The sequence below is a fragment of the Brassica napus genome, chromosome C2 (genome assembly GCF_020379485.1).
Source record: "Brassica napus cultivar Da-Ae chromosome C2, Da-Ae, whole genome shotgun sequence".
Taxonomy (NCBI): domain Eukaryota; kingdom Viridiplantae; phylum Streptophyta; class Magnoliopsida; order Brassicales; family Brassicaceae; genus Brassica; species Brassica napus.
Window position 1 is genome coordinate 4,436,049 of NC_063445.1, and position 24,922 is coordinate 4,460,970.

At 35.0% G+C, this 24,922-nt stretch overlaps 4 protein-coding genes and 1 long non-coding RNA gene across 5 annotated transcripts; 4 read left to right on the plus strand and 1 right to left on the minus strand.

The window, feature by feature from the left end:
- Positions 1-6,609: 6,609 nt before the first annotated feature.
- Positions 6,610-7,598, minus strand: LOC125581317. The gene is made up of 2 exons (XR_007318981.1): positions 7,361-7,598; positions 6,610-6,829 (listed from the first exon to the last, which is right to left on the minus strand). It is a non-coding gene; the product is annotated as an uncharacterized LOC125581317 (long non-coding RNA).
- On the plus strand, positions 7,130-14,580 carry LOC106425715 (indole-3-acetaldehyde oxidase-like). The gene is made up of 10 exons (XM_048746518.1): positions 7,130-7,491; positions 9,550-11,172; positions 11,249-11,508; positions 11,593-11,802; positions 11,869-12,087; positions 12,230-13,201; positions 13,498-13,593; positions 13,665-13,763; positions 13,856-14,045; positions 14,133-14,580. The coding sequence occupies exons 1-10, from the start codon at positions 7,308-7,310 to the stop codon at positions 14,363-14,365; spliced, it is 4,086 nt and encodes a 1,361-aa protein (XP_048602475.1). The 5' UTR covers positions 7,130-7,307; the 3' UTR covers positions 14,366-14,580.
- Positions 14,581-14,784: 204 nt separating this feature from the next.
- On the plus strand, positions 14,785-15,794 carry LOC106425804 (inactive protein RESTRICTED TEV MOVEMENT 2-like). The gene is made up of 2 exons (XM_013866521.3): positions 14,785-14,984; positions 15,071-15,794. The coding sequence occupies exons 1-2, from the start codon at positions 14,885-14,887 to the stop codon at positions 15,640-15,642; spliced, it is 672 nt and encodes a 223-aa protein (XP_013721975.2). The 5' UTR covers positions 14,785-14,884; the 3' UTR covers positions 15,643-15,794.
- Positions 15,795-17,688: 1,894 nt separating this feature from the next.
- LOC106425683 (BTB/POZ and MATH domain-containing protein 5-like) lies at positions 17,689-20,240 on the plus strand. Its single transcript, XM_048746519.1, has 4 exons — positions 17,689-18,213; positions 18,852-19,197; positions 19,275-19,563; positions 19,863-20,240. The coding sequence occupies exons 1-4, from the start codon at positions 17,828-17,830 to the stop codon at positions 20,060-20,062; spliced, it is 1,221 nt and encodes a 406-aa protein (XP_048602476.1). The 5' UTR covers positions 17,689-17,827; the 3' UTR covers positions 20,063-20,240.
- Positions 20,241-22,924: 2,684 nt separating this feature from the next.
- Positions 22,925-24,710, plus strand: BNAA02G05200D. Its single transcript, XM_013866559.3, has 3 exons — positions 22,925-23,242; positions 23,916-24,243; positions 24,344-24,710. The coding sequence occupies exons 1-3, from the start codon at positions 23,095-23,097 to the stop codon at positions 24,543-24,545; spliced, it is 678 nt and encodes a 225-aa protein (XP_013722013.1). The 5' UTR covers positions 22,925-23,094; the 3' UTR covers positions 24,546-24,710.
- The last annotated feature ends 212 nt before the right edge of the window (positions 24,711-24,922 follow it).

The following is a 24,922-nucleotide window of genomic DNA, read 5'->3' on the forward strand; positions in this document are numbered from 1 at the left end:
ATTATTCTTCCATTTATTCAGGTTATTTGTCTTTTATGTGTATTCGTTCGGTAATAGGCTACGAGCAAGACGGAAACTCGTTTTTTTTCTGATTTTTTATATCAGAAACAATCTTAGTGTTGCTGAGATAGTTGCCTCTGAATTTTGGTCAAGATGTTTAATGTGGTGTTCTTTTTTATGCATGTCCAACGAGCGTTGCATACTCCCAAAATAGTCAAACTAGTTTATATCGGTAAATAAGTAATATCCATATAGAATAAAAAAGGTAATATCCATATAGGTTGGTCCTTCACATATTATGTAAGAGTTTACATTGCTACTATTTAAATTAGAAGAAGGGAGCCAATGTAATAAGAAAATGAAAAAGGGAAAAGGACTATTAAGGCTAAGAGCAGACACGAATCATATGGCAAATCGTGCAAAGATGCTTTTTTGGAGGTCCAAACGGCAAAAGCACGTTTACATATACTCCAAACGGTCACATTTTGCTTTACAGATCTCTTATTCGAAGTTCTAACGTCTACTATTTCATTGTCATCTCTTCCTTTTTTTATTCTCTTTATAATAACAGATAATAATAAGATGATGAAAGATGTTTGACTTTTCAATGTGAGTTTTCTTCTTAGAACATATGAGATGAAGTAACAGATAAGATAGCGGGTAATGTGATAGTGTCCAGCATTAGCTAGTGTGTACATGTCCCATCCTTTGGTGGACATAATAATTCCATATGGGTCTAACCTATACACAATCGTTAGTGGGCTGATAAGGTTTAATGGTGTTCTTGAATGCACAAACTTATTGGGATCTTTAATTTTTGTATGAATCATCTTCACGTTCAAAGCATTCTTGTTCTTTTGGGTTTTTCAAAAGTTTTAAAAGCTTTTAATTCTATCGTAATGTACAGCTTTGTTTTGTTTTCGTTATGGGAGTTTGTCCTTCTCGTTTTTTATTAATAGAGACAGCAAAAAAACACTAAGTTAATTTAAAAAAAAAAAACTAAGTTGTAATAGCCTTAAATCCAACTCCAATGAAACAACAAAACACCAAATTTGGTGTAAGTTCATTTTCAATGTAACACTAAAATTTATATCATCTCACCAAATTTAGTGTAAAGTGAATACTGTTACACTAAATTTGGTATAATACTATTCATCACACTAAATATTTAATATACATATTTTATAGTGTTTCATTTAATAACATAGGTCGATTATTATTAATTAATTAATTCAAATTTGTAGCTAAACATAAATATAATGTATGATTACATTCTTTATTTATTTTTACATAATTAAATTATGTATGATTACATTCATTTTGGGAAAAAAATATAATGTATGATTTGTATTCTTTATTTATTTTTACATAATTAAATATTTTATTTTATTTTCAAGTAAGAAATCACTAAATGATTATTATCATTTACTTTATATTATGAAAAATAAAATATCGTAGAAATTTATATTTTATTTTAATAATGTAAAATTTGAATTAGTATTTATAAAATATAGAAATTAATAACATATGTTGGATAAGATTAAATTGCATATTAAATTTGAAATAAACACTCAAAACATTAATTAAATTATTATTTTGTTATGTGGTTTTCATAATTAATAGTTTGTAATTTTGAATATTTATATACAATAAATACATAGAAGTATAATATTGTTAAAAATAAAATATAAATAAATTATATAAACGTAAAATTACAAAAGTTTAACAAACATAATTATTTATTAATTATAATAATAATAAAAAAAATTATTAAGACTGTGGTGTAATATTTGGTATCATGGTTGGAGATAACCAAAAATACATGACACTAAAAAACTAAATTTTACGTAATTTCAATATCAAATTTGATGTCATGATTGGTGATGCCCTAAATAGATTGAATTAAGAGACTAATAGTTGTAGTCGTACAAGATCCATATCTCATGTCTTCATCATCCTAGAACCACGTTATTTCATTTACGCAAGCTATCATCATACATTAGACTAACATCGATCCTTACCTTTTTTTTTTTCCATCAAAGGGATTTAATATTATAAAAGAAACGGGCCAAACCCAGTACAATATTATAACATAAGCCCAACAACAAATAGGACACCCAAATTTCTAATGGGCTAAGCCCTACGGACCCATCACGAGAAAACCCTAGGGAGCAGGCGGAAAGGCATACTGCCGCCTCACTAAACCCACTTTTGGCCGCTTGTACACGTGTCGCGATCCTCCTCCGCGAAGAAACACGTGTCACAAGGATAGCGCCATACCATCTCAACTCGTCGGCGCCGGAGATCCAACCACCGGACCACCCGGCCAAACCGGAGCTCCATCGCTCCGTTCCTCTTTACTTTCACCCAACTTTGGGCCACTCAAGCCGGAGAGGCTCAATCGCCGTAGCGAGAGCTCCTCCATCAACATTAACCACCGGGACCCGCCAGAGGAATCGCATGCATCCTCATTCTTTCCGCCGGAGCTCTTCCATCTCCTCCGACGAACACACCAACCCACAGAAACAAACAAAAAAACCCGACCGAAGAAAAGAAAGAAACAAAACCCTAAAGAATAAGGGCCACGAGCCGGCGACGCAAGGCTGAAGAAGCCTTCACCCCCCGGAGACTAGATCCGATGACGGCGGACCTGAAGGAGTTTCCCCGCCACGGAGACAAAAGACCGGCGGCGACGGATCTGCGATAGCCTCCGCCTCCCGGAGATATTATTCCGACAACAACTAAGGTCTTCTCCGCGTCATCTACACAGCCACCGCGTCGTTACTCCAGGACCAGAACCAAAGCGGTTGGTGGCAGACCAGAGATCGGACAGGCGGGAACCGGCAGAAACGAGGAGAAGGCCGGATCCTGGTGATTTTATCTGAAAGAAACACGAGCTCCGGCGGCGGCACGGACGCTCACGCGCCGGCCGACCGCCGAGCCCTCTGGAAATTGCTTTCTCTCTCTCTTTCTCTCTCCAAAAGGTGTCCCTTCCTTTATGTCTCTTATTCTTACATCGATCCTTACCTTAATCTTTGTTTTTATATTAGTTACAAAACCTTAATCTATACAAGTCGTTGTCATAAAACTTATCTAAAACAAATTAAAAAAAAAAAGAAATTATCAGTTAAATTTTTTTTTAAAAATACAGAAAAGACTTGAATCACTGATGATTTTACTTATAAAAATGGAATAGTCACGACTTGTGACAATGTCTAAAGTTTATTCAACCAAAAAACTTCGTAACCTTCCAGAGTCATCGATGATCGAATTCGTAACCTTAAAGACTATCTTCCTATCTAGATGTATAACCGATTGAGTTATCACCAATATATACCATGCATACTGCCAAATAAGTGCTTCACATGCCTTGGATTGTTTCATAGGGTCATTTAAAAAAAAAATTTGGGGACTCTCTGGAACCAAATTGCCTTGGGCAGATTTAAAACCAATCATCTTGTATCTCAAAGCACATTACCTAGTAATGAAATTCACATTTTGACACAAAAAGTGCTTCACATGCATTCAATTCTATTTCGGCTGCTCTGAGCCTCTTGACTATATTCCATCAAGAGTCACATCAAAATAGATAAAAAAAAACAGAAGGTTATATATATGTCTTCTGGTGGTCTTTTTGTTATTCGGTTCGATTTATCAAATTGTAAAACATCAGTTTTTTCTAATAAAAATATAAAAATATTATTACTAATTTTTAAGATTTTTGACAGAAATACAAAGATAATAAAAATCAGAAAAAAAAAAACTACAACGACTCGACCAAGTCTAAGCAGGACAGACGCAATAAGCAATAGTCAGAAAATTGAGGCCTCAACTAAACCCTATAGCTGTTTGCCACAAAATAAGGACCACAGTTAAACCGAGATACAAAACCCGGTAGTTTTGACTTCTATGATGATATGCTCTTAAAGATCTGGTCCGACCAAAAACAACTTGTACAAGACGACACTAGCATCCAACGAAGCCAGGCAAGCCCGAGGTCAAGCACCCGCTTCAACAAATCGAGCATTTATTCGGGAAACATTCAGTTAGGTTAGAATAAGAATCTTCGGTTGATAAGGTTTTGCAGTAAAGTTCAAAGTTGTTTAATTGTATAAAAACGGACCAATAATGTCATCATGGATGCACATGGAAGAATCACAGTATGTGTTTTAATTCTCTTTGATCGTTTTGTGGTATTGTTTACGTATCAATGTAGTAAATCTCATGATATCTGTAAAGACTTGGACAATTGTACAAAAGACTTTCGCGCATCAGTAATCAAATCAATATAGACAATAAATCAGTAATCAAATCAATATAGACAATAACCAGACATTTTCAACAAAGTTGAAAAACTAAAAGAAAATTTTTGGTAAGAAACTGAAAAAAAACAACTACTCCAAAGAAGTTGAAAAACTAATGATTTAATATTCAACGTTCAAGTATGCGAACAAAATACCAATCTTTAATTAAACTAGAGATTTTTTTCCGCGCTTCGCGCGGATTGTGTCTTATAATTTATTTTATTTATAATATTATTTGTCGGTTTGTTTCTTTTACATTATTTTTTTGTTTTTCCAATGTTAGTTTTTCTTAATTTAAATTTATATGTTTATAGTTTTTCTTTTTTCTGGTTGTAGATGGAGAATTATATTTTTTATTGATGGTTTTTGTATGTGACATAAACTTTTTGAAATTTTAAAATAATGTTATATATAGTACAATTAACACATTAAAGAAGAGAAACATATTTAAGCACATTTTATACAGGTTTTATATACATAATTTTAAACATTATATATGTATATATTATAAGTTTGAAACATGTAAATGCTTTCTAAAGTTAAATACTTGTTCTGAGTTTACATAACTTATCGAAAGTTTTATCTTTTTTAAATTTAAATCACAGAAAAAAATCAAAAAGTCAGTATAGATGAGTTTTCTTGGGCTTTTAAATCAACACTGAAAATTTACATGAATTATATAACAACAGTTTTATAAACAACTCGATAAAATTTGACCGAGCCAAAGATTTTCACACAATATGTTCTTTCTTCTTCAAATTGCGAAGAGCCTATAGGCACAAGAAAAAAATCATAATTTTTGTTTTCACTTATATAACATTTTTTTTCCTTTATACACGAAATTTATTACACTGCTATAAGCAATTGAAAACTCTATTCATATAAGATTCACATCTATGCATTTTGACAAAGAAGAATTTTAGCCATCTTTAGTTTCGGAATGAATCAACTTCAGTCATATACACTATATTTTCTCTATGATTCAAACCTTACAATTTTAATATATGTGCAGATTTCCATGTGAAAAAACACGCACGCCATCTATCGTTCAACCTATTACTTTTTCCAAAGTAAACACTATAATCCTCGTTTGGTTAGCTCCACAAACTAATCTCTTTGGATCAGTGTAACCTTTCAGAAAATGATAATCTTAACATCTTACAAAAAAAAACAACAAATATTGACTTATTTATATGAATATATATTATTTTAAATCATTATAGTGGACGAAGAAAGCACCATAATTTGTACAACAAATTTTCTTAGATTCACTTCTTCATATTCACCATTATACCATTTTAATTACATAATTTTATATGAGCTTCTTCACCTTTCCCGGTTATTTTCTCTTTATTTATAACTACAATATAAAGTTATAAACTATATATATATTATAAATTAATAATTTATTTACTCTTAAAGTAACGATTAAAAATAGAACATAATTCAATATAGATATATGATTCTATTAATAAATTAACAGTTACAAATTTGAAATTTTTAGAAATATCAAAAGTTTTATATTAGTTAATTATCTTCTAAATGACATTTATTTTTAATTCTTTTTGGATGAGAATATTTTGGCTGAGGTGGATAGTCTCAAAAGCCTTGAATTTAGTCCCTTTTATATAGTAGGATAGTGGACGAAGAAAGCACCATAATTTGTACAACAAATTTTCTTAGATTCACTTCATCATATTCACCATTTTACCATTTTAATTACATAATTTTTTATGAGCTTCTTCACCTTTCCCGGTTATTTTCTCTTTATTTATAACTACAATATAAAGTTATAAACTATATATATATTATAAATTAATAATTTATTTACTCTTAAAGTAACGATTAAAAATAGAACATAATTCAATATAGATATATGATTCTATTAATAAATTAGCAGTTACAAATTTGAAATTTTTAGAAATATCAAAAGTTTTATATTAGTTAATTATCTTTTAAATGACATTTATTTTTAATTTTTTTTGGATGAGAATATTTTGGCTGAGGTGGATAGTTTTAAAAGTCTTGAATTTAGTCCCTTTTATATAGTAGGATATAAAAATAAACAACTAGACAAAGGTTCTTGTGAATCATTAATAGTCGTGACTCGTGAGCTTGATCTTTTTCACATATTTAAAATGCACCATATATTTTTCAACAAAGTTGAAAATTTGATTATTTAATACTATTAAAAAGTGTGTGTGGGATAAGGACGTTGATTCCAATGGAATAGAAAGTCTTTGAATATCTCATGCAGTTGAAGTTTCCTTATAACGCCGTGAGAAGAAGTTGTACGTATTCGAAGTTCATGGAAAAAAATGAACAACTATTCTTAGAATCTTAGCTATTCATGTTTATAGCTAATCCACACATACATTTTTTTTCTCTTGTTCACCATGCAAGTCTTAACAATTTACATACTTAAGTTGTTACTAACTTACTATGATGTATAGTTCAGATTCAGGGCCGAAGTGTTTGGCCTTTCCTTTTCCGCGCCCGCTCACGCTTCGCTGACCTATCGCGTGCTAAAAAGAGGAAAGTACGAAAGAATAGTAAACAGAGCATAAGCAATTTTTGTAAACAAAAAGAATAGTAAAAGCTTTTTGTTTTTGAGAAAAGAATAGTAAAAGTTTGATTAGTCTTAAAGGTTCTTTTAATAAAAAAAACACTAGTACACAAATGATGGTGAACCATTTTCCATGTAATTTAATGTAGTTGCTATCGTTATCTTTCGTCATTACCCTAAGTAACCGCACTACGTTAGTCATACGCCATGTAAAAACATCTCACATCTAAACATATCTAATAGACTAATACTTACTATATAAATATAAAATATATGCCACGAATCTTATTGTGTGTTCTCCTTGTAGACGTCACAGAGGAATACTAAAAACACTGTGTCAGTCACACATATCAAAAAGCAAATTCAGGTTTAAGAGAATCGATGTCGTGGAACTAGATCTTGCTTTGCACCGAGTATAAAACAGAGATATAAATCCAATGGGTGAGAAGAAAGTGACAGAGGAGAAAGAAGAAACGATGAAGAGCAAGACCTCTCTTGTTTTCGCCGTTAATGGAGAAAGATTTGAGATCGACCTCTCTTCCATTGATCCTTCAACCACACTCATCGATTTCTTGCGTAATAAGACTCCTTTCAAGAGCGTCAAGCTCGGTTGTGGCGAAGGTATAAGAGTTATCTCTCTATCTTTGTTTTCTGTCAACTCTTGTTTTGTATAATAACAACGAACTCTCCAACAAGAAAAAAGAACCAACAAAACTCTTAGAAAATCTGATTAAATCTGCAGTCTATGTAGGAAGCTTTAGCTCTTATGAATGTTTTTGTGCCCTTGTTTCGGACTTTATATGTCATCAGTGTTATATACGAGCATAATTTAATATATATATATATATTTTTTTGTAACTGCATAATTTAATATATGTGAGAATAGTTTTCTCTCCAAACTAAAAACACCGCCGACAGAATAGTTTTTTTTCTCACCCATCTCTCTAAAAACCTCAGATCTTGAAGCAACCGAAGCCGTGTTCCCTTTGTTATTTTGTCATAATTCGATTCACTGGAATTCTCATCAGTGTTATGTTCTAAATAAATTGTTAAAAATATTAATTAAAGATAATTTAATATATGTCTAGAAATTCTATAAATTAGCATAGACTCTCACATCTTTTCTCTTTTTAAAAAATAACTACATCTCGGTGCAACCGCGCGCTCTTTTTGTTTTTATTTATTTTTAGATAAATATTTTGTTTTTAATTCTAAATTGATATATATTATAATATATGTGTCTATCAATTTTTAAAACATAATAAGTTTACTGTATATTTTTTCATTGAATAGATTATTTTAAACTTTCACATGTATTTGTATCTTCTTCTATATATATATATATATATATTATTTTGGATTATTATTTCATTATTAAAAACTTAACTATATATAAAAAGATTAGTAAAATATTATTTTATCGTCATATTCAATAACATTTCAAAAATTTAGAAAGTTTTTAAAAAATTAAACTTTTCGCTTCATAAATTTATATTATTTAATAAATAATTAAACATTTAGTTTTTATTGAATTTTTAAAATAAGCTATATAGTTTAAAATTTGTTTTCATTGATTTAAAGTAGTAAATATTAATCATTGTTAGATAATATGATTTTTGTTATTTAAAAAAAAATCTTTATAGTTTTAAAAGTTAACATCGACAAATATTTAAATATTTAACATATGGAGGTATAGTATTACAATATTAAATTATATCTATTTAATTTATACTATCTATAAATCCAATAGATCATATATTCTTTAAATCCAATTATTGATAGCCCAATAAAAATTTCGGGTAGACTCAAAATTTAAATGATAAAATTATATATTAAATGTAAAATGACTTTTTAGGAATATATCTATTAAGTTTATTTTTTTAAAAATCACATATGAATCAAAATTGTGACTTTTATGTTAGTATATAAGATATTTTACTGATAAAAGATTTATTGCAAGATTTCATCAATGATAATGTTTTATGTGCTTTTGTCTCGGATTTGACTGATTATTTTCTCTAAGTCGTGAATCTCGTGATTAGATTAGGACTATGATTTCCTTTTGTCTTTTTGTGTCACAAAAGGTATTCGGATTTCAGAGGACTGTCTCTGGCTTAATCAGACAGATGAACGATTCTTGTAAATCCACACATATAGTTAACATTTTTAGGTCTATATTTCTTTATAAGTAAATCGTAAAGTTTTTTTTTTTTTTTCAGTTACAAAAAAAAAAAGTATTTTTTTTGCAATGTGGAAATTGCAAACGTCAATTTTTCTGTTTATTAAACAAGGGGATTTTGTTTTACATGTCGAACTTAATAATCCGTAAGCAAATTAGTTTGTGTGAATTTATATGCATGTATACAAAATCTTTGGAATGTATACCTGTATTACCTGGTTTATAATGATAGATAAAAAGTTAACACTGAATAATATTGATAAGCTTAAAACTTGTGTGGTCATGGTCTACATATATCAAAATCCCATAACAAATGAATATTGGTTGATAATATAAAGTTAACGATGATATATGTTTCGAATCACGCTCTCTTTAATTCCATGAGTTGAAGTTAACAGTAAGTCCGTAAAGTTTTTGTTTCTATTTAGAAAAGACTACCTTATAACTTGTGTCGCAAGCAACAACCCGAGACCTAAGAAATGTATATTCTCTGGACACAGGTGGTTGTGGTGCTTGCGTTGTTCTTCTTTCAAAGTACGATCCCCTCCTCGAAAAGGTCGATGACTTCACAGTCAGCTCGTGCCTCACGCTCCTCTGCAGCATCGACGGCTGTTCCATCACAACCTCAGAAGGCCTCGGCAACAGCAGAGCCGGGTTCCACGCAGTCCACGAGCGCATCGCCGGTTTTCACGCCACGCAATGCGGTTTCTGCACGCCCGGTATGAGCGTCTCCATGTTCTCTGCTCTCTTAAACGCCGACAAGACACATCCTCCTCGCGCTGGCGTCTCAAACCTAACAGCTGCAGAAGCAGAGAAGGCTGTCTCCGGGAACCTATGCAGGTGCACTGGATACAGACCGCTAGTGGACGCTTGCAAGAGTTTCTCAGCTGATGTGGATATCGAAGATCTCGGGTTCAATACTTTTTGCAAGAAGGGGTTGCCTTGTTATGACCATACACTTTCCTCTCAGGTCTGTACGTTTCCTGAGTTCTTGAAGAAGGAACTCAAGAGTCTTGATGATGATCCAAGAAAGTACAGATGGTCAAGCCCTGTTAGTATCTCTGAGCTTCAGAGTTTATTAGGGCTTGAAAATGGAGTGTCGGTTAAGTTAGTTGCTGGTAACACTAGCACCGGTTATTACAAAGAAGAGAAAGACAAGAAGTACGACAGGTTTGTCGATATAAGACGGATCCCTGAGCTCACTGTTGTAAGAAGAGACGAGAAAGGAGTTAAGCTAGGAGCTGCTATTACTATCTCAAAAGCTATTGAGGTTCTAAGAGAGAAAGAAAGTGTTCTCATCTTGGCGAAAATCGCGTCTCACATGGAGAAGATTGCAAGCAGATTCGTGAGGAACACGGGGACTATAGGCGGAAACATCATCATGGCGCAGAGGAAACACTTCCCTTCAGATCTCACAACCATACTGGTCGCCGCTCGAGCCACCGTGAAGATCATGAGTACCGGCTCAGGTGTTCAAGAACAGTACACACTTGAAGAGTTTCTTCAACGTCCTCCTCTTGAAGCCAAATCTGTTCTCTTAAGCCTTACGATACCTTCTTGGCGCCCCGTGAAGAACGGTTCCACTCACAGAGCCGGTCCTGAGCATAGCCAGATGAAACATTCGCTTTTGGATACTCATTTGCTATTTGAAACATACAGAGCAGCACCGCGTCCTCTAGGAAACGCATTGGCGTTTCTTAATGCAGCTTTCTCAGCTGAAGTGTCTTTGAATAAAGCAGGTGATGGTGTTGTAGTGAATGATTGCTTGTTAGCTTTTGGTGCTTATGGGACCAAACATGCACATAGGGCGAAGAAAGTCGAAGACTTCCTTGCGGGTAAAGTTATCTCTGATGAAGTATTGCTGGAAGCTATTAGCTTACTTAAAGATGAGATAGTACCTGATAAGGGTACTTCAAACCCTGGTTATAGATCAAGCCTGGCTGTTACTTTCCTCTTTGAGTTCTTTGGATCTTTAACTACAAACAGTTGGCTCAACGGAGGATGCAAAGAGCCTTTGAGACCTGTAGCTATGTTGTCATCAGCACAACAGATAGTTGAGAATCAAGAATACAGTCCGGTCGGTAAAGGCATAGAAAAGACTGGAGCTAAGCTTCAAGCATCTGGTGAGTTCTATATATATAATACTCTTTAATCATTTGCCTTGTGAAACAAGCTAACGTTGATTCTCTGCTTTTACAGGTGAGGCTGTGTATGTAGACGACATTCCTTCACCGGAGAACTGTCTGTACGGTGCATTTATATACAGTACAATGCCTCTGGCAAGGATCAAGAGTATAGGGTTCAAGGAGAACAGAGTTCCAGAGGGAGTTCTTGGCATTATAACTTATAAAGATATCCCCAAAGGTGGGCAAAACGTTGGTACTAAAGGTTTCTTTGCCTCTGATCTTTTGTTTGCTGAAGAAGTCACCCATTGTGCCGGTGAGATCATCGCCTTTTTGGTAAGTCTGTTGTAGAATTACGTTTTTATATAAACCATGCAGTTATGTAGAGTAAAAATTAGATTCAAGTTGTTGTATGTGTAGGTTGCAGAGAGTCAAAAGATTGCAGATATTGCAACAAAGCTTGTTGTGATTGATTACGACACCGAGGGGTTAGAAGAGCCTATACTATCTGTAGAAGAAGCTGTCAAGAAGTCTAGTCTTTTCGAGATCCCTCCATATCTGCGTGGTAAACCGGTTGGTAATATCAACAAGGGAATGTCTGAAGCTGAACATAAGATTCTTGGATCAAAGGTTGGTTCTGGTTTCTTTCATCTCTCAAGGCCTACTCTTGTCTAATTCCTCATGTTAATTATGTAGATAAGTTTCGGGTCACAGTACTTCTTTTACATGGAGACACAAACGGCTCTTGCGGTGCCTGATGAAGACAACTGTATGTTGGTTTATAGCTCAACTCAAGCTCCTGAGTATGTACATAGAACCATAGCTGGATGTCTTGGAGTTCCTGAGCATAATGTCCGTGTGATCACTCGACGTGTTGGAGGTGGCTTTGGTGGGAAAGTCATGAAAGCAATGCCGGTTAGTTCCTATTTTTGAGTTTATTAGAGACAAAGTATTCTAGAAGGGATCTAAGTAATATATAAGATAGTTGGACCAATCCAATAATTATCACCAATTGGTTTTTGGTCGGAAACTCATCTTACTTAAACATATGTTTTAGGTTGCTGCAGCTTGTGCACTTGCAGCATCCATAATGCAACGTCCAGTGAGGACATACGTGAACCGGAAAACAGATATGATAACTACTGGAGGAAGACATCCAATGAAGATTACATACAGTGTTGGATTCAAGTCCAATGGGAAGATTACTGCTTTGGACTTAGAGCTGCTACTTGATGCAGGGCTAAGCGAAGATGTAAGCCCACTTATGCCATCAGGGATACAAGGAGCAATGATGAAGTATGATTGGGGTGCTCTCTCTTATGATGTAAAAGTTTGCAAAACAAACACTGTGAGCAGAACTTCAGTTAGAGCTCCTGGAGATGTACAAGGATCTTATATAGCTGAAGCGATCATTGAAAAGGTTGCTTCATATCTTTCCATTGATGTCGATGTGATCAGGAAGGTTAATCTCCATACATATGAGAGCTTAAGGCTGTTTCATAGTAACAAAGCTGGTGAACCCACTGAGTATACTCTACCACTTCTTTGGGACAAACTAGCTGAGTTCTCAGGTTTTAACCAGAGGATAAGAGTGGTTGAGGAGTTCAATGCGTTGAACAAATGGAGAAAGAGAGGGATCTCGCGTGTGCCCGCGGTTTATGGAGTGCCAATGAGGTTCACACCAGGAAGAGTAAGCGTGTTGAGTGATGGGTCAATAGTTGTTGAGGTTCCAGGGATTGAGATAGGACAAGGGCTATGGACAAAGGTGAAACAGATGGTTGCATATTCACTTGGACTGATCCAGTGCGGTACTACAAGCGATGAGCTTTTGGACAAGATCCGTGTCATCCAAGCAGACACGTTGAGTTTAGTACAAGGCTCGGTAACTGGTGGTAGCACAACCTCTGAGGCTAGCAGTGAAGCGGCGAGGATTTGCTGTGATGGCTTAGTGGAAAGACTTTTACCTGTACATGCTGCTTTGGTGGAGAAAACAGGTGGACCTGTGACTTGGGAGAGCCTCATCAGTCAGGTACATACTCTTGAAACATTCTTGCTTTTGGTGTTCTCTTGTTATTGTGAGTTGATGTTCGGTTTTATCAAGCCCATGTCCAACTATTTTGTAGCCGATTAGTATGATATTGTCGAGTTTGGGACTAAAAGATAAGTCTGCATGAATTTGAATTTAGGTTCCTTCCCAAAAATTTTGGAGAATGGATATACTTTTATATACTAGACATTATTTGTATAAACTTTTAATCTGAAACTTTAATTGCATTCGCGATAGCTGACTTATGAGCGGTCTTGTTCTTGATTTGTCTGGTGTAGGCTTATCAACAATCTATAAACATGTCGGTTAGTAACGTATACACGCCGGATATCTCCACTGGCTACTACCTTAACTATGGAGTTGCAGCGAGCGAGGTAAGCTCCAAAGATTGAAGAACAGCCTTACTTCTTACATTTTGTGAAACAATCTCACTTCTTTCAATAAGGTTGAAGTAAACATATTGACTGGTGAAACAACGATTCTGCGCACGGATATTATCTATGATTGCGGGAAAAGTCTCAACCCTGCTGTGGATTTAGGACAGGTGAAAACACTGGAGACTACTTACTCTTATGTGTGTATGTGTTCTGTTCTGGTTCTTGGTCTTTGATTTGTTGTTTCATGGTAAATTTGCAGATTGAAGGAGCATTTGTGCAAGGACTTGGGTTCTTCATGCTTGAAGAGTACCTAATGAACTCAGACGGTCTCATAGTAACAGACAGCACATGGACTTACAAGATCCCAACGGTCGACACAATCCCAAGACAGTTTAATGTCGAGATTCTCAACAGTGGACACCACAAGAACCGTGTTCTTTCATCCAAAGGTGACTTACTGGTTTCTCGTTATGTTCTTACTTAAAAAAAAGTATGTCTGAAACTTTTTTTGTTTTGGGTTTTGAATTTTGATACAGCTTCGGGTGAACCACCGTTGCTTTTAGCGGCTTCTGTTCACTGTGCGGTCCGAGCAGCTGTTAAAGAAGCCAAGAAGCAGATTCAGACCTGGAGTAATGATAACCGAGAAGGGATTGATCTGAGCTTTGACTTGCCTGTTCCAGCAACAATGCCTGTTGTGAAGGAGTTTTGTGGACTTGATGTTGTTGAGAAATACTTGGAATGGAACATCCACCAGAAGAAGAACTTTTGATATCGTTCTGTGTTTTATGTTTCTTTTTTTTTTTTTGGTTACAAGTGGTTGCAACTTATTTTGATTGCATAAGAATAATGTTTGGGATTGCGTGTTAAACAGGTTTATGTAATAAGCTGCATGTAGCATTATTCACAATTGTGGTTTAGGTGTTTGGATTCATCACCATGCAACGTTTGCATGGGTATAAGACAAATGTTATTCTCATATACAGACATGACATGAGCACAATAATAAAGTATATAATGAATATTAAACTCAATGCAAAGAATAATCAAAATCTTCAAGACAAAGAAAACACAAAGAAGACAAAAGAGGAAGTGGAAAAACCAAAGAACTAAGCCTTCGTTCCTTCAAACTAAAATCAAATCAACAAAACTCTGTCTTATCATCATCTTCATTGCCTATAAAATCATTTGAGATCTCTCTTTCTGTCTTCTCACAACACAAAAACGTTTACCTATAATACCAAAAAAAAAAAAGAGCAACCACAAAGAAAAAAAAGAGGAGTGAGTGAGAATGGCTAACATTGGAATGGAAAAGGTTTACCAAGAATTTGACCCTGTAACTAGATGGACCTCTGAACCAGACGCTGAGATCCTTGTCGTTGACCTTCCAGGTTTGTTTTCTTCTTCATCTCAATCTTGTTTGGTAGTTTGGTAGAGAAGCAAGCAAGCTCCTAAAAGCATTGTGTTATGTGGTTAGGATTCAAGAAAGAACAACTTAAGTTGGCGGTAAGCTCAACAAGGAAGCTAAGACTAATAGGAGAACGCCCAACTGGTGGAAACAAATGGATTCGTTTCCACAAGGAAGTTCCCGTTCCTTTGACCCTTGATATCGACTCGGTTTCAGCTACCTTCAAGGACAACAAACTCTACGTCAGACATCCCAAAGTCAAGAAGACACAAGTCCCTCAAACTAAGCCACCAGTGATCAAGAAACCACATGATCAACATGAGAAAAACAAAGGCCATCAGGGTTCAAAAGCATCACAGAGCGGTGGTAAAACCGGACAACGAAAACATGATGCGCGCAAAAAGGAATCGGTTGGTGAGCCTAGGGAGGATTTGAGTTCCAAGGATCATGAGGAGAAAGACAAAGTTGGAGCCAAATGGTTCGAGAAGTACAAAGAGGCAACTGGAAATATGGTAAAGGAAGCTAAGAACAAAAGACAGTTACTTTGCAATTTGGCTGCTTCGATTTCATTGGTTCTGCTAATCCTACTGTATGCTAGAAATGCAGTACGTTCATCTCTCGTGTGGAACTCAGAGGAATGAGTAACCCTTACAATGTATAAGATTTGCTTATGCAGAAAATAAATAAATATTTGATATTTACCTTCTATATCTATGTACACATTTGTGTAATGAGAAAATGAAAAATTTCTAATTAGCCTTAATATAATGAATTCCAGTGGCATGTTGTTTTACTAGAGTTGAATAAAGCAATCAAAACTATAAAACAATTACCAACGGTTATAAGAAAATATCAATGTTCAAAAAAAAAAATCAATAGACAGCAACTAGGCGTTTTGTATAAATAACTAATCGGATTATTTAAATCTTAAATAGAGACTAGACGTTAACAGATTATTTTTTATTTATTATTTATTATAAATTACTAGAGCCCCTGTCCGCGCTTCGCGCGGATTACATGTTAGTTAAAGAACAGTTTAATTAAAATTGGGAGTTTTAAAGTTTCTGAAAGTGTAAGTTAAGTTTTGTTTCTTTTATAATGCGAAGACGTTGGAAGCGGTGATCACTTTTTTTTATAAACCAAAGTAAGTTTGAATAATAAATTATGTTGATGAATTTAATATTCGTAAGAGAAAATAGTATTTGAGTGTGCCTATTTAATTGACGTAGAAAGCTGTAACGTAAATTTTAAAAAAGTTGACTGGTGTCGTTTGCTATGAGGCTTAGGATAGCAATTTATTCCTCTTTTGGAAGCTTCTCACGTCGGTTTGCCGGCATTAAGTTTATACCATTTCACGTTCGGGTGTACTGAACCGTACCAAACTGAGAAAAAAAGAAAAATTAAGCTGAATTTCATAAATAACTGAGCATATCCTAAAAAGCGTCTAGCTAAAAAACACCATATAGAAGCAAAATAGAGAGATCATATATCTTTTTTGCCACAAAAAAAATGCTCTAGTTCGTTATTTTGTTATCTGGAAAACGGTAATATGCCATTTGTAGAAGCCACATGTTTTCCATCCTGAAATTACTTATGTGAATTAAGAACAACAAATTCAGAATCATGGATTCGTTAATCAAGTCTGAAGACTGAAGTAGAGAAAATATTACTTTCTTTATTTGGACAAAAGAAAATATTATTTTAGAAGTATTAAAATATTAAGAAAGGTAGACAGCTGGGAAAGTTTGTAATACCAGAGGGAACCTGATTGTTACTGCTGCCTTTAACAGTAATACCTGAGGCCAACTTGTTGAGAAGAATTTCAAGCATCCCAACTGCGAGAACTGAAAATTAATATATACAACAAAATTTTCATTAACAATGTGTCTTGCAGATGTCACACTATTGTCGCTCTTATACAATCATTTTCTAATCAAACAATCATGCAATCAAAACTACACGCAACTATACCAAAATAAAACCATACCATTAACAAATATAGATCAATCAACTAATAGCATAAGAGAACGCGTAATGGATTGTACCATGTAACCGTAAGTGTCTGATCTCTAAGTTATAGGTGAATCAAATCTCGCTGAAGAGTTGATCCGTCCATGTTCTTAATATTCTGACGTTGTTGAGATGTTTCCCATTAATTAGCTTAATGTGGAGGAGACAAAGAGAGGGAGAATATTTGAAGAGGTAGGTTTCCATAGAAAATTTATAGCAATTTAGGGGTTTAATGGTGGAGGAACGTTATGACGGAGATTCAGAATGGCAGGAGGTGGCTTTGCTCTTAATATTTGGTTGAGAATTATAATACACTAAAGGGTAAAAGAGTAGCTGACTTGTAAGTTTGGTTGGATGAGAATATTTATGCTTATGTGGCATAGCTTAGGAGCTTTCAAATTAGCTCCTTTTATATAGTAGGATGTATTTATATTTTAGTTGTTTAAGTTTAATTATAAAATTATCTTGATAAATTAGAAAAATAAGGTATACAAAAAATAATATCAGACAAATTTGTCTGACTTACACTAATATTGTTATTTTTTGGGTCAGATATTGATAAATTTTTTTTTTATTCGAACATTGTTTGGCAACAGGATTATATCTGACTTTTCCACAATTAAAAGATTAGGCTTTAACTCACAACCAAACACCTCTTTTTACCTCTTCCTCATTCTTCTCTGTTTCACTTCCCTCTCGCGATCTTCTTTAAAACGGTCTTGGAACCAAAATTGAGATCGAAAACCCTAAAAAACCAGGCTTGTCTTCTTCCTGCGATCTCCACCATTAAATTAAAGTCCGCGTAAATTCGAATCAATGTCCGGATCCAATCCGGATCGGGCTTCATCCCCGACGAGCTCGAGATCGGTGACGAAGACGGTGAACGGGTCGCACCAATTCGTGATACGAGGGTACAGGTTAGCGAAAGGGATGGGCGTCGGGAAGCACATAGCGAGCGATAACTTCTCCGTCGGGGGATACCAGTGGGAGATCTTCTTCTTCCCGGACGGCAAGAATCCGGAGGATAACTCCGCTTACGTCTCCGTCTTCATCGCGTTGGCCAGCGAGGGTAGTGAAGTCAGGGCGCTTTTCGAGCTCTCTCTTGTTGATCAAAGCGGCAAGGGGAATCACAAGGTTCATAGCCATTTCGAGCGGACGCTTGACACTGGGCCTTATACTCTCAAATACAAAGGAAGCATGTGGTACGATTAAAGATTTATACTTTAGGTTGATTGAATCGTATGGTTGGTAGCTTATTTAATGTGAGATGGAAAAAGAATGATCACGTGCGTTTAGAATATAGATCATGTGATTAGTTCAGTTACTCTATATAGGAATCATGGGCTTGCTTTGGCTCCCATAGCTGCTGGGTGTACTTCAAGTTTGTAAATTGCTAAGTAGGAATCCGAATTTGAACTCTGTCAGTGCTGTATAATGGTGTAAAGCAATAATCATGGAAGAATTCAGCTAGTCATAGTCAGTGTAGTAACATTCCCGCAACTCATGAGTGATGTGGGTTCTTGCTGAACAGTGTTCCAAGACAATATGGGTGGTGTTCATGACTTCTTAATGGAAAGGAAATTGAATGGGAAATCTATTGTTTCTAAAGCGTTTATACTGACTAAAATTGTCTTGAGTGTATCCAAACATAGCCTTAGCTTAGTTTTCATTGAAAATGTTTTTAAACCTTGTTGGAGAAGCTCTGTGTTCTATTCTTCCTGTTTACTTTCATCCTTTTTGAAAAGAGATATATTTGATCTTCTCTTTACCTGTATTTTTTGCTTAAGATCTGCCAACTCAAGCTCCTATAATTCTCTTTTCTTCTTTGTGGTTTGATTAGGGGATACAAGCGTTTCATCAGACGTACCCAGCTTGAGACGTCTGACTTTCTCAAAGACGATTGCTTGATAATCAACTGTACGGTTGGAGTTGTGGTTTCGGAGGTACAGCGCCCACAGTTACACTCTGTTCGCGTCCCTGATTCAGAAATTGGATCACATTTTGGAGTTTTGCTGGATAGCATGGAAGGTTCTGATGTCACTTTCGACATTGCTGGCGAGAAGTTTCAAGCTCACAAACTAGTCCTCGCTGCTAGATCTCCGTTTTTCAAGTCTAAAATTCTCAATGAGCTTGGAGCAAACAATACAGAGGTTACTATCAACGATCTGGAACCTAAGGTTTTCAAGGTACATCATTGGTGTTTTCTCTTTACTTGTTTCCGTTTCTTCAAATCATGCTTATGTTTATGCTCTGTTCCTTCCAGGCTCTGCTACAGTTCATGTATAGAGATTCTCTTCCGGAAGATGTGGAGCCTGTGACGACTCTTACATTTGAATTCTTAACACTGCCTGAAATATACGAGACATTGGTTGTAAAGCTCTTAGAAGCTGCGGAGAAGTATGGCATGAATAGGCTCAGGTTGTTGTGTGAAGCTCGCATCTGCAAAGGCGTATCAGTAAAATCCGTCGCCAAGATCTTAGCGTTGGCTGACAGATATAAAGCTACAGAACTAAAGAGCGCCTGCCTATTATTCACTGCCGAGAACCTAGCAGGTATGCTTCTTATATTGGAATCACGGGTGGACACAATCTTGTGTTTTGGTTTTCTTGTTCTCATGGGAATCAAAGTCGAGTAAAATCATTTGTTATTCGGTTTGGTTCAGTTTGGTTTCATGCAATTTGGTTTCGATACATTATAACCAATCGGATTATAAACACATTTCATCTCAGTTTACATATTTTGATTTGGTCATAGTTTTATATGATCCACCCATAGTATTACTGCATATTAAAGTTTTATAATCGATCTTCTGATGTGGTTGACTTTGGTTGGGTGGCCTTCAATATTACAGCTGTTCTGGAGACAGACGCTTACAAAGAGATGAAGGATGAATGTCTGACCCTCCAATCCGAGCTCCTGAAGGCGGTGGCTGGTTACGAGGAGGAAGGCAGCCATAGCAGCGGAGAAGACAAATCTCAGAGCGTGTGGGCCCAACTATCAGACGGCGGTGGGGATATCAGCAGCCGACATGTTAGACAACGAACCATTTAGAGCTTTAATATACATTTTTTCTCAGGTTAATAACCATAGAGGGAGGGAGGGGTATATACTGTAGTTTGCTTTTCTGTATTTTGGTGATTTCGTCCAAATTTTTCAAGGTTCCTTGTGGACGGACTACTTTGAAATACGAATCCTAACTCTTTGATATGCAGTTAACCTTTTCAATTCAGTAATACGAATCCTAACTACCTTGAGTTCGTGTGTCTCATAATTTTTACATGCTATAATAGTTTCAAAATCCCAAACAGTCCAGAGCTTTGTTTTTTTTTTTTGGAACTCAAAAACATTGATAATAATATATATACACTGATGTGTGCAATAACGATTGTATTTCTATAATCCAATCGAATTTTTTTCTTTAACACTGATTTATTATATTATTTATTATGACATTACATTTATTATGACAACCGACAATACTATTGAGTTGGATGTAAAAGCTTTTAAACTTTGATGTAAAAGCCTTTAAACTTTAACTAATAGGCTATAGTGCTTCCGCTAATCCAATCGAATTATTAAACAAATTTAATTACAGTGCATTTTGGTTTGGTTTTATGTTCTTTTTTTTATAACGCTGATTTATTATGACATTACATTTATGAAATTATTATATAGACGATTCGACAACCGACAATATTGTATGCTTTATAAAAATTTACGACTGACTGCATCATCTGAGCCGTCCTATGAAGATCCACTCCTGACCAGATTTATTTGCATCATCTTGAAGATCTCATGTTTTATGTTCTTTTTATATTGTCGTTTTAAAGGTACACAAACCGATATTGATAAACGTCAAAGATATTGATAAGTTTGAACTGATATTCCAATTCAAAAGAAATATTAAGAAAGGTTGCAATCAAAGAGCAAGTATGCGTGAGAGTTGATTAATAAGGGTAACAAATATGTATTATTTGTATTACTTGATAAATGAATTTGTTTACTTGTCATATTTTTCATGATTTTAAGATAAGTTATTAATTTAATTCATATTATTTGTTTTTTCGAAGATTGAAAGTAAATTAAACACTAAAAATAGTGTTCAATACACAATAACAATCAGATTTCCATTTCAATAGCAAAATTAGTGAGCCCCTCGTGCATGGCAAGTTGAACAAAACCAGAATCTCTCCAGTTCTGGCCAGAAATTTCAAATAATTCCACGTACTCATTCCCTTCAACATCAATTCTCAGTCTCATCAACAATGCCACATGTTTTGTGTAGTTATATTCAAAACCCGGTCGAACAAGTTCAATAGGTGTTGGACTGAGTATATGAAATCCAAAGTCGTCAAGACTGTAATTTGGGAAGTTATTGAAACCAACCGCAACGGGTCCAAGGGTACGGAGATGTAGAATGAATTTCTCGTAAACTTCTTCTTTAGCATGACCATTCAGCTTATAATGAATTCGCATCTCCTTAACGAAATCGTTACTTTTCATATACGTAATGACAATGTGTTTTTCCGTGTGGGCCAGCGTTTCTGCTCTCGGGCGAGAAAAGCAGAAAGTTCATCCTTTGTTGCAAATGATTTGATATGATCTTCCAAGATCTGAAACTGTTTTATAACTGCTCCATATGTATGGATGAGATCCATAGTTACGGCCAAAGGGCATGTGAAGTGAATTGATTTATCATAATATAGTGAATTTGTTTAATTGTCATTTTTTTCCTGACTGATTGAATTTCTCTTGTGCTTTACCAATCATATAGCAAACAGAAGACAATAACTGCACAATTAAGTTTAGAAATCATAAAAAATAAAACAATCCATTCATTCTAAAAATCATCATTGACTTTAACCAATTTATCAATTTGAAAGTACATAGTACTAATTCTCATTATTAAGATGAAACCTCGAGAGCAACCCACCCATCAAGATGTTACCATCTAAATATATATCAATATTCAAGAAGTTGAAACTATCAAGACATGCCACATTCATAATTGTGTTTGAGAAAATAAAAAAATACATTGTATTAATCACAATACAAAGAATAGATCTTACTCAAATAGCATCTACACACAAAGGAAAGTTTTCTTACTTTGCAATTACTCAAATTATATCTAAACAAGGAAATCTTTTTTACTTTGCAATGAGTGTATATACAAGTATCCCCTTTAATCTATGCACAAAAAACACACAAGTATATATTCAATCAAATATTCAAACTAATCATAAGATCCAGAAACCAAATATATCAAATCTTTTAATTGTTTTAAAAGCATAACTTTAATCAAATATTAAACCATTCACAAGATTCAGAAACCAAATATATCATATCTGTAATTGTTTTAATCTTAAAACAAGTATGGCTTTAATCAATTATTCAAACCAATCATCCAAAAACCAAATATATCATATCTTTTAATTGTTTCAATCTTAAGAAGTATAGCTTTAATCAAATATTCAAACAAATCAAAAGATCCTGAAAGCAAATATATCTTATCTTTTAATTATTTTAACAAGTATAGCTTTGATCAATTATTCAAACCAATCATCCACAAAACCAAATATATCATATCTTTTAATTGTTTTAATCTTTAAAAAGTATAGCTTTAGTTAAATATTCAAACCAATCACAAGATCCAGTAACCAAATATATCATATCTTTTAATTGTATATCTGATTAAATCACACAGAAAAATAAAATTATGAGAGGTGGATTTCTCTTTTAAAGAGATAAAAAAAAGCTTTGTATGTTTGTTAAAAAAAAAAAAAAAGCTTTGTATGGTTTTGGAAAGCATTGTATCAATTTCAAACATGACAATGGCCCAATCGAATTATTGTTTCCTTAGGCCCAATTAAAATCAAGTGATCCGATAACCCGGTCTGATCCGGTTCATGGGCGATGATGGCGTACAGTTCACTGATTTGCTTCTACAAGCGTCGTCTTCCTCAGATCTTTTAGCTCTCCCATGAATCCCGAGAAGATTCATATTAAACACCTCTTCTGATCTGCAATCGAAGTTCTTGGCGGGGGATCCAATTTGTTTCAATTTTAAGGGAGAAGGAAGAAGCATGGACACTTTTACGGCGGAGGATCTGTCGACGATCGGCGGAATCGCCACCGTGTCGCTCCTCCATTCGTTTATTCCGACGCACTGGCTACCTTTCTCAATCGTCGGACGCGCGCAGAAATGGACGCTTTCCAGAACACTCTTCGTCAGTATGTTTCCATCTCTTAGATGCGTTTGATGATGAATCCTAAGGCATTGTTATGATTAATGTAGAAATAGATAGTTATGAATGATTCAAACTGCTGATTCAATGGTTTAATGAATTTGTGATGATGATGATGATGTTCGTCTTCAACGTTGTGGTGTTGCGTTTTGTGGTCTAGTTATGGATATGAATGATGATGTGAGATCTTGATGGGTCTCACATTGTAATGAGTGTAGCTTTGGAATAGTCTTTCATAGAGTTACTGAGCTTAGATCAAATTCTTTATTCACAATGTATGAAGAGATAGTCAAGAAAGTATATATATATATATCGCCTAAGCAACTTCAATTGTGTTAGTGAATAGTGAGTGAGAATGTGACTTGTTTTGGGGAAGGTGTTGATGTTTTATAGCTTTTCATTGTGGTTACATGGGGTTGACGAACTGTTCTGGGGTTTAATCCATTAATCAAAGTCAGGGTAACTGGTTTTTGTTTTTATCTTGTGAAAAAGTGCCTAAAGAAACCCATATTACTAGTTTAATGTACCATTGAGGTTTAACTATTTTCCTTCCCAAGCTCAGTTACATGATTCAATGTATCTTTTTCTGTTTTGATTTGTGTGTTGTTGCATTTGTTCATTCACACATTATTTTCTGATATTGTCACTAATCTTTTCAGCTGCATTTGGAGCAGTTCTGCATGTCATATCCACTTCCCTTCTTGGTATAACAGCGATCACAATGGCGAATACCATCGCCGGTGAAGAGACTGTTCACAAGCTTGCTTCCCTTTTGCTTGTGATTCTCGGTGGAAGCTATGTATTACTGTTTCTGGCTGGTAAAGGAGGCCACACTCACTCTCATAACAAACCCATGGAGAAAATGGCTGTTGCTGGGCTTGTCCTTGTTCCTGCATTATCTCCATGTGCAACAACTCTTCCTGTTTTTCTCGCTGTTGGAAATTCAAAGCCCATGATGGTTCTCGCCATCATAGTTCTGCTGATCAGGTGATACGAATAAACATCTCTCTATATAGTCAGTCTTAGGGCAATGAAGTATGCTATTACTAGGGAAGAACATATGTCTGAAATGGTTTGATTTGGGCAGCACCATATTGGTGATGACATCGCTGGTGGCTCTATCGTTCTACGGTGCAAGTCAGCTGAAGTTTCACTGGGTGGAGCGATACGACAAGCTACTGGTTGGTTCGGTCCTGTGTCTGGTAGGTATCTTAACCCTTCTCTTCCATGATCATGACCACCATGGTCATGAAGCTCATCAGCTCCCCAGGAAAATCATTACTCTTTAGAGTCCGGCTTTCGAATCTCTGTTTTGTCTGTTATGTCTGTTTGTTATAGAGCGCCTTAAGGGCTTTCCCGTTGTACGTCTATAACTAGTTCCAATGCTCTCTGTTGCACGTGAAGAAACATATGTAAGTGTCAATTTCCTTTAGTAGAACAACATTAGTTGTGAATGTGATTCTCTTAAGCAGTATATCAAATCCATATAGTTTAATAATGATGCGTTATATAAACATCATAGTTTTCCAACGGTTGGTATGACCAATCAAAGTTACAGAATCAGAAGATATTGCACTCCAAAAAAGGTATTTATTTAGGCAAATAACTTACATTTTTTTGCATCTTTTTGGATGTAATAAGTTATAGTTATTCACGTTCTATAAAG